The 13070-nt window shown below is 47.5% G+C and overlaps 1 protein-coding gene across 1 annotated transcript in view; it reads left to right on the top strand.

Moving 5' to 3' along the window:
* CACNA2D4 (calcium voltage-gated channel auxiliary subunit alpha2delta 4) overlaps positions 1-13070 on the top strand; it is a 120034-nt gene that overhangs the window by 95852 nt on the left and 11112 nt on the right. Inside the window, exons 27-32 of the mRNA XM_040562681.1 lie at positions 3776-3837; positions 4950-4964; positions 6314-6358; positions 7237-7299; positions 10552-10622; positions 11311-11386. Coding sequence (XP_040418615.1) covers positions 3776-3837; positions 4950-4964; positions 6314-6358; positions 7237-7299; positions 10552-10622; positions 11311-11386 — 332 coding nt within the window. The remainder of the gene's footprint in view (positions 1-3775; positions 3838-4949; positions 4965-6313; positions 6359-7236; positions 7300-10551; positions 10623-11310; positions 11387-13070) is intronic.

The following is a 13070-nucleotide window of genomic DNA, read 5'->3' as shown; positions in this document are numbered from 1 at the left end:
GCAACCCCTGCCCGCCGTGACACTGCCCGCTGGTGAAGGGGTGCAGGAGGGACCCCAGTGCAAGCCACTGCCTCTGCGAGGGAGGCGTCCCTGCTCTCCTTCAGGCTCCCACAGCCTGCCCTGACGAACTCAAACCCCTCGCTTGCCTTTCTCCTGCTTGCTGAGGACCTCGGTAGCTAACATTTGCAAGAATTACCACTTTGCTGAGCCACTTCAGCTGCCTCTTCTGCGTGGCTCAGTAGCATAGGCAGGCTGCCTCGGATTTCAGCTCTTTGTTATTTTTAATGTGTCTCAAAGTTATTTTTTAAGTAACATTTTCAGCGGGCTTCTTAGACTGAGAGGGGTAGCCCCACTGCTGGCTTGAGCAGGAAAATGGGAATATTTCAGAGACAGGGAGCAGGGAATGCAAACGACAAGTACCGGCGGGGTTGTGCTGCTGCTCTGGCACGTTCTTTCATTGGAACCGCAGTTTTTATTTAAACATCAGAGCGGCCACCGTGAAAACAGGTTTTGAATGGCAAGGTACATCTTGATAAGCAGGCCACAGGATGTAATCTTGCAACTCTTTGTTACGCCTTTGTGTGATGCGGCAGGCCAGAGAATTAAATCTTGAGAAAAGCTCCTTATGAGAACAGCATATGGATAATCAAAGAGACTAGCCAGGGAAGGCAGACAGAACGAGAGACAAGCAGAGGACGAGCTAATGAGGCAGACATGCTCAACGGAGGCATGAACAGGTGGAGGGGAAGGCTATTATCTCCGTGCTGAATGGCAGCGGGCGACGCCGGAGAAAGCCGGCTGCGGCAGTGCAGCGGGTGCCACTTGCTGGGAAGCCGTGCACGGGTCTGGGTAGCTTGTCTGCATGGTGTAGCAACAGATCTATATGCAAGGCACGCAGCATTGCTTGGCCTGGTGTTTTATTTCCTTGCTGGGGAAGTACGGTCGCACAGGTTATTTGCACATTAGTGGGAATAAAACAATTAGCCGTGGTCTCCTCGAGGACTTTATGGTTGTTGCTGTGCGGCACACTGGGGCCACTCATAATTTCATGGACCTTGGTCTCTCTTGCAGCACACACTTTGCCACGGGAGCAAAAAGGCCCATGAACAGTCAGTTGTACTTTGGAGGAGCTGAGGGGGATTATTCCAGTTTTCTCCCTTCTCATCTAAGCTGTGCAATCGTTCTTTTCCTCAAACTGAATCGTTGCTGTCCTCCTTTTTCCCCATCCTCACCAGAAGCCCAAAGGCACCCAACCATTTGTGACTAGCACCAGGAGGCTGCTCATGGCCTGTTTCTCCTGAGCTCATGTGTCTTCCTCAGGTCGACTGAATGCACGGAAGACTGTGAGTCCTTACCCCCTGAATGGCGAGGAGCCGTGGTGTCAGGCAGGAGCATGGGGCAATCCTTCTGCCACGGTTCCCTCTGACGGGTGTTGTCCAGGCAAACTTGACTGCAAGTCAGAACAGCCCCAAGATTTGCTTTCAAGGACCCCTTCAGACAGGGCAATGACACAAGGAGCATGGTGCTCGCAGCCTCCTGAGGAGCAGCCAGAACTGCACGCAGGACCGCTGCAAAGGAAGGAAAGGGCTGGTGCACAAGCCCTGCAGAGAGGTTAGAGCTGCAGAGATGGCATCCAAAGGACAAGGCTTGCTGGCGGGTGGCACAGAAGGGTTAGACGTGGCTGTGGGTGACGTGGATAGAGGAAGGAGAGAACTGGGGACTCTGCTTTCTATCCCTGCCACTGGCCACCAGTGCAAGCCCCAGCTACTCTCCCTTCTCGTGCTGCGGGCAGCTCTGCCCAAGTTAAGCAAATGCTACTCGTGCCTGCTGGGCAGAGGCAAGGACTGACAAGCAGGGGCTGAGATCCCTTTGAGGATCAATTTAATGATAGGTGTTCCCTCGGGCAAAAACATGAGCCACTCGGTTACTCTCTGCTTTGCAAGGTTAGTTATCTAGGTGTCAGCTCCTCTTCAGGTCTCATAAAAACTATATGGCCTGGGTAATGCTCAGTCCCACTGATGTGATCTGCTGTGATAACGGGAATAGCTCTTTCTTAAGATGTTGGAAAGGATAATGGTGAATTTATTTAAAGCTAAGTACCAAATCAGATGGTCTCAGCAGCATCAGCACCATTTGCCTTCTGTCATGGACTGCTGCTTTGTCTGTGAGAGCACCATGCCAAGCTGTGATAGCCTGTGATAGCCCCACTGGAGATGATGAATCTTCACCAGGGCTGGACTTTCTCCTTTCTTTAGGTTCCTGGAAACAGATACAGATGAATCTCAAGTGAGCGTTGTGTCTCGTCCAGTTTGTGCTCTGTGAGGCTTAGGGCAAGGCAGCAGTACAAAATAACTCCTTTCCCCCACTCACAGGCAGTCAGATCCATCCTACAGCAGGGAGGGCTGGATAAGAAACATGCCAGCGATTGGGATTTCATAAGACATGCCAGCGATGGGAATGTGACAGGAAGGACACCGACACCGGTACAAAAGGCAGGGCTGCTGTACCATGGCTGTGATCCCAGCTGGTGCCAGGCTCTCTGTGCGTGCGGCACGGAAGTACACCACTGCATACTTCGGTTTTAATTCACATCCATCTGAATGAGAGCATCAGATCAGACTGCTGACTTAAAAGCACCCACACAGTGTGTAGTGTGGTTCAGGTTTAAAAGCTCCTTAGCTAGCTTCCGTCCCCGCTTTGAAGCTAATTCAGAGGAAACCTGCAGCAACCAGCAACGCTTCACCCGCCCAGCATTGGTGGCTGTGAAAAAGAGCTCAAACCTCCCCTCTCTGTACTTCCTCTTCTCCCTCACTGCCACTGCATTTTCTATTTCGAGGTCCTGCTTGAGGCTGTAATTCCTGCAAAGCTCTTTGATTCAACTGGTTGACACGCAGCCCCGTTGTTCCCCATCACAGCACTGGGATGCGCACGACTGCACTGGTTATTATCTGTGCTTGTAGGCAACCGACCCAGGGAATAGCTGTGTTATTCGGCCAGGGAGACCCTGCACGGCTTCTGCTGGTGTGGAGCTGTGTCTTGCTTCAAGAACGCGATGCTGGGAATAGAAGAGAAATTAAGCTGAGAAATTAGGACACACTTCATTAAGAAACACATGCACTTTTTCTTAGAGGAGCGTGCATGAGGCTGGATGGGGTACCTGAGCAGTTCTAGCCTACGTGCTCCCATCAAGGGGCATTGATATTTTTGTGCTTTTGGGGTGGTTTAAAAGCAGCCTAAATCACTGCGGTCTCCCCTTGAGACAAGTGGGTTTTCGAATCCCTTCCTCACACTGCCCTACTTTTGTCTGATTGATACCGGGTTGGGTAGATGAGCCTGGGATGATCCGAAAAGTCAGTTCTGGCCGGACAAATCCACAAAATACAAAGATGAAAGCTCACATGCTCTCTCTTTTGTTGTGTGTTTTTTTGGGTTTGGGTTTTTTTTGGTAAATTTTTTTTGGGGGGAGGGTGCGGGGGTGTTGCTGTTGCTGTTAATGTGTTTGTAGCTCCGTAGTGTTCAGTGGGAGGGAGGTGTCAGCACCTTGGTACAGTCGGTGCCCGCTTCCTCCCTGCCTTGTCAAACCTCTGACTCTCACTTGGCAGCCTGACTCAGTGCTGGCCCGGCACTGCATTTGCACTCAGAAGCAGGTCGCAATCGCAGCTCCGTCCCATTACTTCGAGCAAATATTTACCCCTCCTTTCCTAACTTGTGTTTGTCTTTCTCTCTCTCTCTTGCACATTCCTCTGTTCATCCTCGCCCCTTTCATTTCCCGTAGCGGTGGGTGTGCAAATTAAGCTGGAGTTACTCCAACGCAAGTTTTGGATGGCCATGCAACAGGTAGGAGCACCAGCGATCACGCAGAGACAATTTAATGCTCTTTGTCAGCGAGGTTGATGCTACATTACATCATGTGTGGTGCCATTTTGGTGAGGGCTTTAGTGAAATTCATATTAAAAGATTTCTCAAGTAGATTAGCCGGAAGTCACACATTTCTCTAATCCTTCGATGGCACTAATACCGTGTGAGCTGTGAGTCTGCTCCACAAATGGTGTGTTGACAGTGTCAGCATCCTGGCCTGGCATTAGCTCCGCTGCATACGACGCATTTAATTGTGGAAATATGTTTGTGCTCGGTCAGCCTTTCAGAAACCTCATGGAAATCTGAAATTTTGGGCACATGGGGAAAAAAAAATCTACTGCCTTCTTTTATCATCTTGGTAATGGTAATGAAATGCTACTAGCTTGCCAAAATAAAAACGATTTGCTCCGGGGATAAACTTTCAGTGCTGTGCTAATTTTGAATGCTTGCTGGCCCACGAGAAGTGGAATAATTAAAGCAGCCCCCTGGTCTGAGAGGCAGGAAAGGTGAAACACTGCCCTGTTACCACCCGGGGGCTTTCCCGAGAGGTTTTGCTTTTGGGTGGGAGTAAGCACACAGCAGAAGCAGCTCTCAGCGGTCAGGAGAGGGAACTGCCAGCGGATGGGGGCTGTGCAGACAGGGGACCAGGAGGATGCTCGCAGGGGCAGAGCACGTGTGAGGAGCAGGGGCATCCAGCGTGGTGGCAGGAGGAGGCAGCCTGGCAGGAAGGAGGCAGAGGGACCTCACATAAACACCGCCTGTGCTAAAAGACTTCCTTTTTAGCTTAAATATAAAAATCCCCTGAGGGCCGTGCCCAGGCAGTTCTCACACAAACACACGCGCAGGCTTGTTTCAGGTGTTAATTGAAACTGGGGATGCTTATTACAGAAGCTGAAAGGAGGCTTGTGTGCCAAGTGCCTGTACACCGCGGTCCTGAGAGGTACTCGTATGAAAAAAATCCCTTGCCTGGCTTCCTAGGACGTGACCGCAGCCTGACGGGGGGTGACTAACAGATTTTCTTTCTTCTCTCCTGCTGCCACACGTACTGTGCCGTGCCACTCTGGATGTCAACGCTGCTGCCCCGTCCCCAGCCCAATGACACCGATGTAAGTAGGCACAAGCTGGGACAGGGGGCATCGTGGTGTGCCTCGCCACAGCTCTGCTTTGTGGTTGTGTGGTGTGTGTGCCAGCATGGTGCAGGCACTGTCCCTTGATTACATTCACTGGAGACAGCCCAAGCCTGCTGTAGCCTGTACATGTGACCCCCCCCAGGCAGTAATGCTGCCTCATTACGGCCATGTTTCTCTGCTCGCTGAAGAAATGATCCCAGTGGGGATGAAGTCCAGAGCCACCGCTATGCGTATGCCCAGGGAGACACAACCCAACACTGTTTTGTGGAGAGGCGGGGGAGAGGCTGTGCTTGCATCTGTGGGCAAAGGGATGTGTTTTAACATCATCCCTCGAGCCTCAAAGGGCAAGCTGGAGTGTGAGCGATACTGCAAACAGACTTGACCATCTTTGACCCTCCTTTGAAATCGAGCAGTGGGATGGAAACCTGAAAATACTGAGTTTGTTCTGCAAAACTTAAAGTGAGAAGCAAAGCCTAACTTAGAGTAATGGCTCTGTTGTGGTTTGAAATGGCAAATTCACCTCTTCATATTCAGAATCATCCAGAAGGGGGGCCGGGACTTCTGCATGAGGGTTTTGCAGAAAGAAAGGACATTTGTGGGAGAGCAGGCAGGCTGTGCCACACGTCAGCATCCTCCCCTGACCCTGGAAAACCTCTGGCAGGAAGGGGACCCCATGTACAGAAACGGCACCACCGTGTCAGCTTCCTTTCCTCAGCTGCCAGGGGAAATAGTATTGAGAAATAACACAAAGAGACAGACACACGCAGCCACCGCAAACCCAGAACAATTATGAAATCAATAAGCACCTGAAGGGCTTTGTTACTCACCACTTAACCCCTCGTGTCCCCACCCGCTTCAGTGTTGTGAAACAGATGTCAAATCCAGTACCCAAATCCTAAATGAAACAAATGGACGGTGCCTGGGGCTACACAAGCACCATTCACATCCTATTTTATCATTAGCTGTCCGGAGAATAAAGAAACCAACAGCAACAACAACAAAAAATCACCGCCTGAGAGTAATCCTGATCTAAAATACCATGCCATGTACTCAGACCAGATACTACCAGATGCTGAAATGTATGCTGTTTTCTTGCCAGTGCACAATAACTTCTGTTAGCACAGCCGGAGAGCTGGATGCTGCCCCCTTCCCAAGCACAGACACTGTGCACAGGCACTGACTGGCCGACCTGGGGCTGCTTCTTGTCTTGTTCAAGATGCCAGTGAATTTGCAGGGCTTTATGAGGTGCTTTTCCTTAGCAGTCCCAAGGGGGAGCGTGTAAGATGAGAGCATGCTGTGATTCAATTCCTGCTTTTTCTTTCCAGTGCAGTGCCTTGGATGGTGCCTGTCCACTGAGCTGTCAGGATGACGTAAGTTTCCCAGATGTCTTCTCCATATCTGTGATGGAATGACTGACCACCTGCTTGGTGGAGGTCTTTGTCTCCCCAGACATCAGGTGTTGCCCCTCATCTCTCAAAACGTTGCACTGCTAGGGTAGGACCTTGTGCTGTTGAGACAAACCTGCAGCTTAGGTCTTCCCCTAGAAGCGGTGTCAACTGTGAGATGTCAGCTGAGCCCAGCAGGGACGTGTGGACTCCAACCAGCGACTCTAAGGAGAGTCCATCTCTTCTAAGGCTGTCCCACCAGTGTTCTGGTCTGCCAAAGAGAGTGGCTGGCAGTTTGACACGTGTATTTACGCCACTGCTCTGTATGTCTCAGGCATAGTCAGGACACGAGATGCTGTGTCCTGGATGGTGCGATCCCCAGAGAATTATCCTCCTGTGTTCATCTAGGATCCTGATTTTTCCTTGTGAGGCCTGAAGATTTTCATCTAAATTCTGTGCCTCCTTTTCCTGCTCCAAAAAATATATAAATAAAAAATGATAACACCAGAGGTGAGGGTTATTTCATAAGTGTTTATAAAACTCTGAAATCTGAAGGTGGAAAATAGTTGATAACTTATTATTAAAGAGGGGTGCTCTCCAAATATCCTGTCACTGCCTGCAGGATGTCTCCCTAAATATGGTTTGCAGTTTGCTAGAGACCATCTCTGTCACAAACAGCTAAATACCTCAAAATGGAGGCAGAGAGGGAAAAATCAATGGTCCAAAGCCTGCGTTAGCTGAGTGATGGGGTGAGGCGTGGCAGTGCCGGGGCCGAGGCCCCGTGCTTCACCCTGCAGACAGCAGCGCACAGCAGAAGCCACCACTATGCCATCTCTGATGTCGCTTCTCTTTCATCTCCACAGGTTCTGAATTGCTTCCTCATTGATAATAATGGCTTTATACTCATTTCCAAAAGACCTGCAGAGGTAAGAGAGCATAGGAGAAGAAGGGGAGGGTGCTTTGCATGTGCCTGAATAACACACCAGAGCTGGTGAAAACCAGTGAAGTCCAATTGTGTGACAAAGGTGGCCAGAGTATGATGATACTCAGCTGTGTGGTGAGGGGACGCCTCCAGGCACGGTGACAGCATATCCTAGGTAAGGAAGGAGTTTGCGATGATAAGGAAGGAACTAGTCATACTATCTTTTTTATCAGAAGTGAGGAAATTAAAATCCGCTCCCTCACTGCAGATGCTACTGAAGATGATCTGAGGCAGCCCCAGGAGGCAAGCATGATCTGAAAGGGACAGGGAGCGAAGTGGCACTTCTGAGCCCCAGCGAAGATGAAACAGTCATTCTGCAGCAAAGGAAGCGGAGGGGATGGTAACAGTGAAATGCCAAAGGCAAAAGTGAAAATGGCATCATTTAAGCAAATTGGAAACAGGAGTACACCTAAAGAATTGGGGCATTTAGTGGACTCGTGGAGGTAAAATGAGTAAGGAAAATTACTCAGAATATTAATAAAAATATGAGCAACAGAAGTTGCTTCCTTTTTTCCTGCTGCCAGTGCGTCCATGAGCAGTTCTGGAGTGCTCAAGGGGTGCTGCTTTGTGATGAGACATCCTGTTCACCTTGGGCAAAATCAACAACACCGGTCACTGCATGGTTTAGCTATACTTTTCTGCTCTCTGGTAAATGCACCACAAACCTGTTCATTTCAAAGTAATGAAATTCCATGGATTTGGATGTCAAAAAGTGACATGTGAGAACAGTCTCATAAATTACAAAGCAGTATGTCAATGGCAATAATGAGCTTACAGAACAAATGGAAAATGAAGCATTTTGTTCCTAACGGAAGTGTGAATTTCAGTGAAATTGTGTAGTACTGGAGTTAACAAATACAGTGTGCATATTTCTAAAAGGCAGTACATCTGATTCTAGAAATTACCTACTTCAGGATGAAACAAACAAGTTGAAATGGTAATTAAAAATAAAATAATAAAACACCTGGTGGATTTGATTGGGACGAGCAGTGCAGCTTCTATAAAGGTAGAAAATCTGTCTTATCAGCTGTAGTTCTTTGAAAGTGTCGGCAAAAAATGATAACAGAGAATGAATGGCCTACTATATCTCAGTTTTTCAAAAAACCAGTAGCAAGGTCCCTCACAAGAGGCTATTCAAGAGGTTGTAGTTAAGAGTGGAACATGAAGTAGCATCATTGATCTCAAAGCAGCTGGGACAGAAAAGAAAGAAGAGGAATAAAACAGGATTTTTAGAATGAAAATCTGCGAGTCCCATAGTCTCACATCTGAATTTATCTTGGTTAGCATACCCATAACAGGCCGGCAAAAGAAACAAGTGAGACTGTGAATCCTGCAGACACTACACAATAAGTTCAGAGAGGCCAAAATGGGCACTGCTGAGGCTCACAAAACAAAGTGAATCTGCACCACGGTAGCAGCAAGGTGATACAGACGTATAAAGGGGGCAGGTAGCAAGGAATAACCAGTCTCTTTTCTGTCAGGATGGTGACCTGCCTGGCACAGTGAATATTTCAGTAAAGGTTCCTGGTCAACAACTTGTTGTGCCAAAAAAAAGCAAATAAAACTTGAAAAGTAAGGGAGGAAAATACTGCAAATATGTATTGGCTCCCTACTCTGGGAGGCCAGGTCCCGCTGTGTGTTCAGTATGGGTTAGTAGTCACTGTTTTGTCCACTGACTTCCATGGCATTTTCAAAGGTGCTTTACTGAGCCCTATCACGTGTCCATAGATAAAGGCAACTGCACCCTTTAGGTACCACAACTACTGTTCGTCCTCAGCATCGCCCTCCTGGGTTCTATTTTTCCTGCATCTTATGAAAAATGGGTTTTTCAAAAAGCTCAGCTCTGAAAGATCTGACAGGCAGAAACATGGCATTATAGTGGATTTGGGTAAATTACAAACATTATCCACATGCCCCTGAGATCAGACATTTGGGCAGGCACCAGCACTGTCATCTTCTCCAGCTGTTACCTCCCCTGACCTTGGAGAGTTCACCACTGCTTTTCTTCCCAAATGACTTCTTTATCTTGATCCAATTACTGATTTTATTTCCCAGTGGCACCACTAGTGTCCAGACTCTTAAACCCTGTAGGGAATTCGAGACAGCAGCAGCATTAAATCAGTAGCCTGTGTTCCATAGCCTTGAAAGCTGAATGATGCTGCATGGGGCTAATTGCCACTCCCTGCCTGCTGGGGACCCTTTGGGATGGGGAACTGGCTCCTGAAAAGCTTCAGGACTGCTGCCTTCTCCCTGGGGCATCTTACAGGGTTTTTCTACAAGCTCTGCTCTGGTGGGACTCCAGGGACAAGGGGCGGGGTGGCAGCTAGAAGACCAAGATCCCACCGAGCCGAGTGGAGGTTGTGGAAAATCAAGTGCTGACTTTGTCTGAGGGGTCAGAAAAGCTAGTGCTTGCTCAGATCCCTTCAGCTATGTCTGGGATGATTAAAATCCAAATGTTCAAAGGGGAGTTGGTGTTATGTACTGATTTATATAGTGGAATACCTTCTAAGGCCTGTTAGAAGAGGCTCCTAACCATGCCAGGCTACTGGTAGATGATTACCATATGATCTTAGGTAAACTTGCCTAATTTTTGTTCTTTGGTTTTGGGCTTTTTTTTAGTGGAAATGCCCCGCTCCAAAAAATGAAGTCCTCCGACATCTGCTAATGCATGCTAGATGACTGGGGACCTATCTGTGGAACAGTAAAACGTCCCCACAGACTGCATGGGTGGTTCTGTCACATATGGGAGCTATTTGCTGTGAACCAGGAAGAGACAGAGGGCAGCTCATATCTTAATTTTTATTATTCATGAGTATTTTATTTAATTGCTTGTAAACTAAGCAGTGGAGTTAGCAGATTCTGAGAAATTCTGTAATGGATTTGTCATAATTTAGTAATCAGGAAAGCCAGAACTCTCATTTGTTTGAAGAAGTCTCTAAAGCAGTGGTTCCTGGATCTAGGGTTGGGACTATATTTGAGGTTATTGACTCGAAAGACAAATGGGTCCAGAGGGCCACAGACTCCACTTTTAATCCAGGCATGTAAGTAGAATTTGGGGTGTGTATTAGGCCTCTAGACAGACTGGATCAGCTGGAGCAGGAGAGAAATTTTACTCTAGACTTGGAAATTTTACACCTGACAGCTTTTTTGTTTGTTTGCTTTTTTTTTTTTTCTTTTTCTTTTCTTGTGTTTGCAGACTGGAAAATTTCTTGGTGCAGTGGATGGCTCAGTAATGACCCAGCTGTTGAACATGGGCATGTTCAAGAAGTACGTGGGTGTCCCTGCTCTGTGCTTCTCCTTTCTCAGCTCGTGTGTGGGGCAGAGCATGTCAGGCTCCTTCTGTAAGCAGGGCAGGATGAGTGAGCGGACACATGTGGCTCTTACTTTGCATCCAGAGCGCCTTTAGCTGCCCCCCGTCTCCCCTGATGTGCTTGGCCATCATCACCCCACATCCTGTTTTTTTCCCACCTGGAAAGCCTTTCCAAGAGAGGCCGCCTGAGAGGCCTCCAGAGCTGCCATTGCAGTTGGCTGAGAACATTTCTCTCTCTCCTAAAATACCTCCGGTCACCCCACTCCACTCCCCCAGCGCATGTCAAAAGACAGTTCAGATTTTTGATGGCTTGAAATTAGGAACTAGAGGGACTTGAGGTAGATACAATTATAATTCTTCAGCTTCAGACCCTGCTTTACTCATGACCTGTAATTAGGGACATATTTCCTCCTGTACTTACCCAGTTACATTAATCCAAGGCCTGTATTTCTTGCTTTTCACAGTCCAGCCCTGGCCAAACAGCCAAGACACATTTAAGCAGGCCACTGCTTTAGTTCTTCCACACAGAATTTTTTTTGTACAATTGGGCCCAAGTAGGAAAAAGCAGTGCAGGCTGGCGTAGTTGCCCCATAGGTGGTTGCATTGCTCAATTTTGACTGCTTGCTTGTCTTGTTTTGATCCTAGGGTGACCATGTATGACTATCAAGCGATGTGTAAGATACCCTACCACCACCACAGCGGTGCCCGGCCGCTGCTCAGTGTACGTATCTCTCTGCACACAGCCTTCTCTGCTGTGACTGTCGGTGGAGACTTTCTTTTAGGACATCCCCAACACTGTGGTGTAGCATACTCCCCCCAAAAACTTCATAGCTGTTTGCCTTCAAATGCTGGGAAAGTCCAGACTCGTCTGAGGCAGGTTTCTGAGGCAGTGGTGGCCACTGACAGAGGTTTCCAATTTGGGTCTCTATTGGCGTGTAGGATCTTAATGAAAATTGGAAGGACCAGGGGGAGGACAGGAACCATACTATGCCAGGCTTCTTCTGCTATAAGCTGTGACACCAGCTAGCAGCTGAAATCAGCAGAAATACTTTCACAGGGCATGGTTTTTCTCAGCAGCCTGAGAGGGAGAGTTGACCTGAAAGTGAACAGAGCATCTGGGAGAAAGTTGTCATCCTCTGAGGGAAGCGTGAGTGGGCTGGGAGTAACAGAAAGAGGGGTCAAAGCTGCTGAGAAGAGCTGGTAGCCCAGAGAACAAACTGTCAGAGGGGAAGGCTTGCCAGCACCCAAACACAACCTCTCTTTATTCTGATACAAACTGATAATCTAATCCCACTCTACCTTCCTAACCTCACCTCAAGCAGGCAGACCTAAGTAATTAATCAAAACTCAGCTCAATTCAAACTAGTTAAAGTAACCCTGAACAGAGATCTGTTTCTTATTGTTACGATCATTTTTTTGTGTTGTGCTGAAAGCACATCTTATGGCATGACATCATCATTTTTTCTAGCAAAAGAATTTTCAAGCAAATATTCCTTTTCAATAATGTTTCACATTTTTTAACAATATGTCAGTTTTGGGAATGGCTATACTGAATCTGGATAGATAAAATAATGTGATATTAATTAAAATATTTGCTTGATCATATCCTTGAGAATTTTCGTTAAAAAAAAAAAAGTCAAAAAATATGAGCTACCAAAACCAGGTGAACAGGGAAGAGAATAAAAGGGTGAACCTCCAAACTTCACCTCTCTCCTCACCCTCTTAGCAAAATCTTCAAAAAGGAAGAAGTCCATTTTTACATATACATTGTTGAAAGGAAAAATCAGTCACATCCCCAACCATTTTACTATTTGCTGACTTATTTTGGTTGAAGATAAGCCAGTTAGCAGTAATTGAACATTCTCTTGTGACTGATGCATGTGTTTTGGGTTCGAGGACATGGTAGTGATTTGTGAGAGGGAGAGATGAAACTCAGCCATGGTTACCAAGAGAAGAACCAGCAGGATCCTCTGCTGAGTAACTGGCCCTGGGACTATGCTGGATTTCCAATTTGTAGGTGAAAAGAAGAAAAATGATAGAAGTCATGCCATCTTGAGGAAAAGCTGGATGAAAGCACAGTTAAGCATAATCGATCAATAGCAGATAACACTAACTCCTGGACAATGCTGTAGCTTGTCCCAGAAACACCACTTGCAATTGGAATATAAAAGCATCCTACACTGGTAGTGTCCCATTTAGCTGTATTTCTCTCCTGCTCTGAGCTCTCAAGGTCATCCATACTGGAGAGAACTCATCAAGCAATTACATCTTCAAAGTCCTTCACGCATTTGTCATAAACTCCCTGACCCTGACTGGGAGGGGTGAGAAAATATTATTAGCAGCAAGGCAGCTCCGCTGGCTTTTGATGTATTTTGAGCATTTTCCAGTGATGCCCAGACCTTGAA

Source organism: Cygnus olor, chromosome 1, assembly GCF_009769625.2.
Source record: "Cygnus olor isolate bCygOlo1 chromosome 1, bCygOlo1.pri.v2, whole genome shotgun sequence".
NCBI lineage: Eukaryota > Metazoa > Chordata > Aves > Anseriformes > Anatidae > Cygnus > Cygnus olor.
The sequence above is the reverse complement of the archived record's forward strand: the minus strand, read 5'-3'. Positions and strand labels throughout refer to the sequence as shown.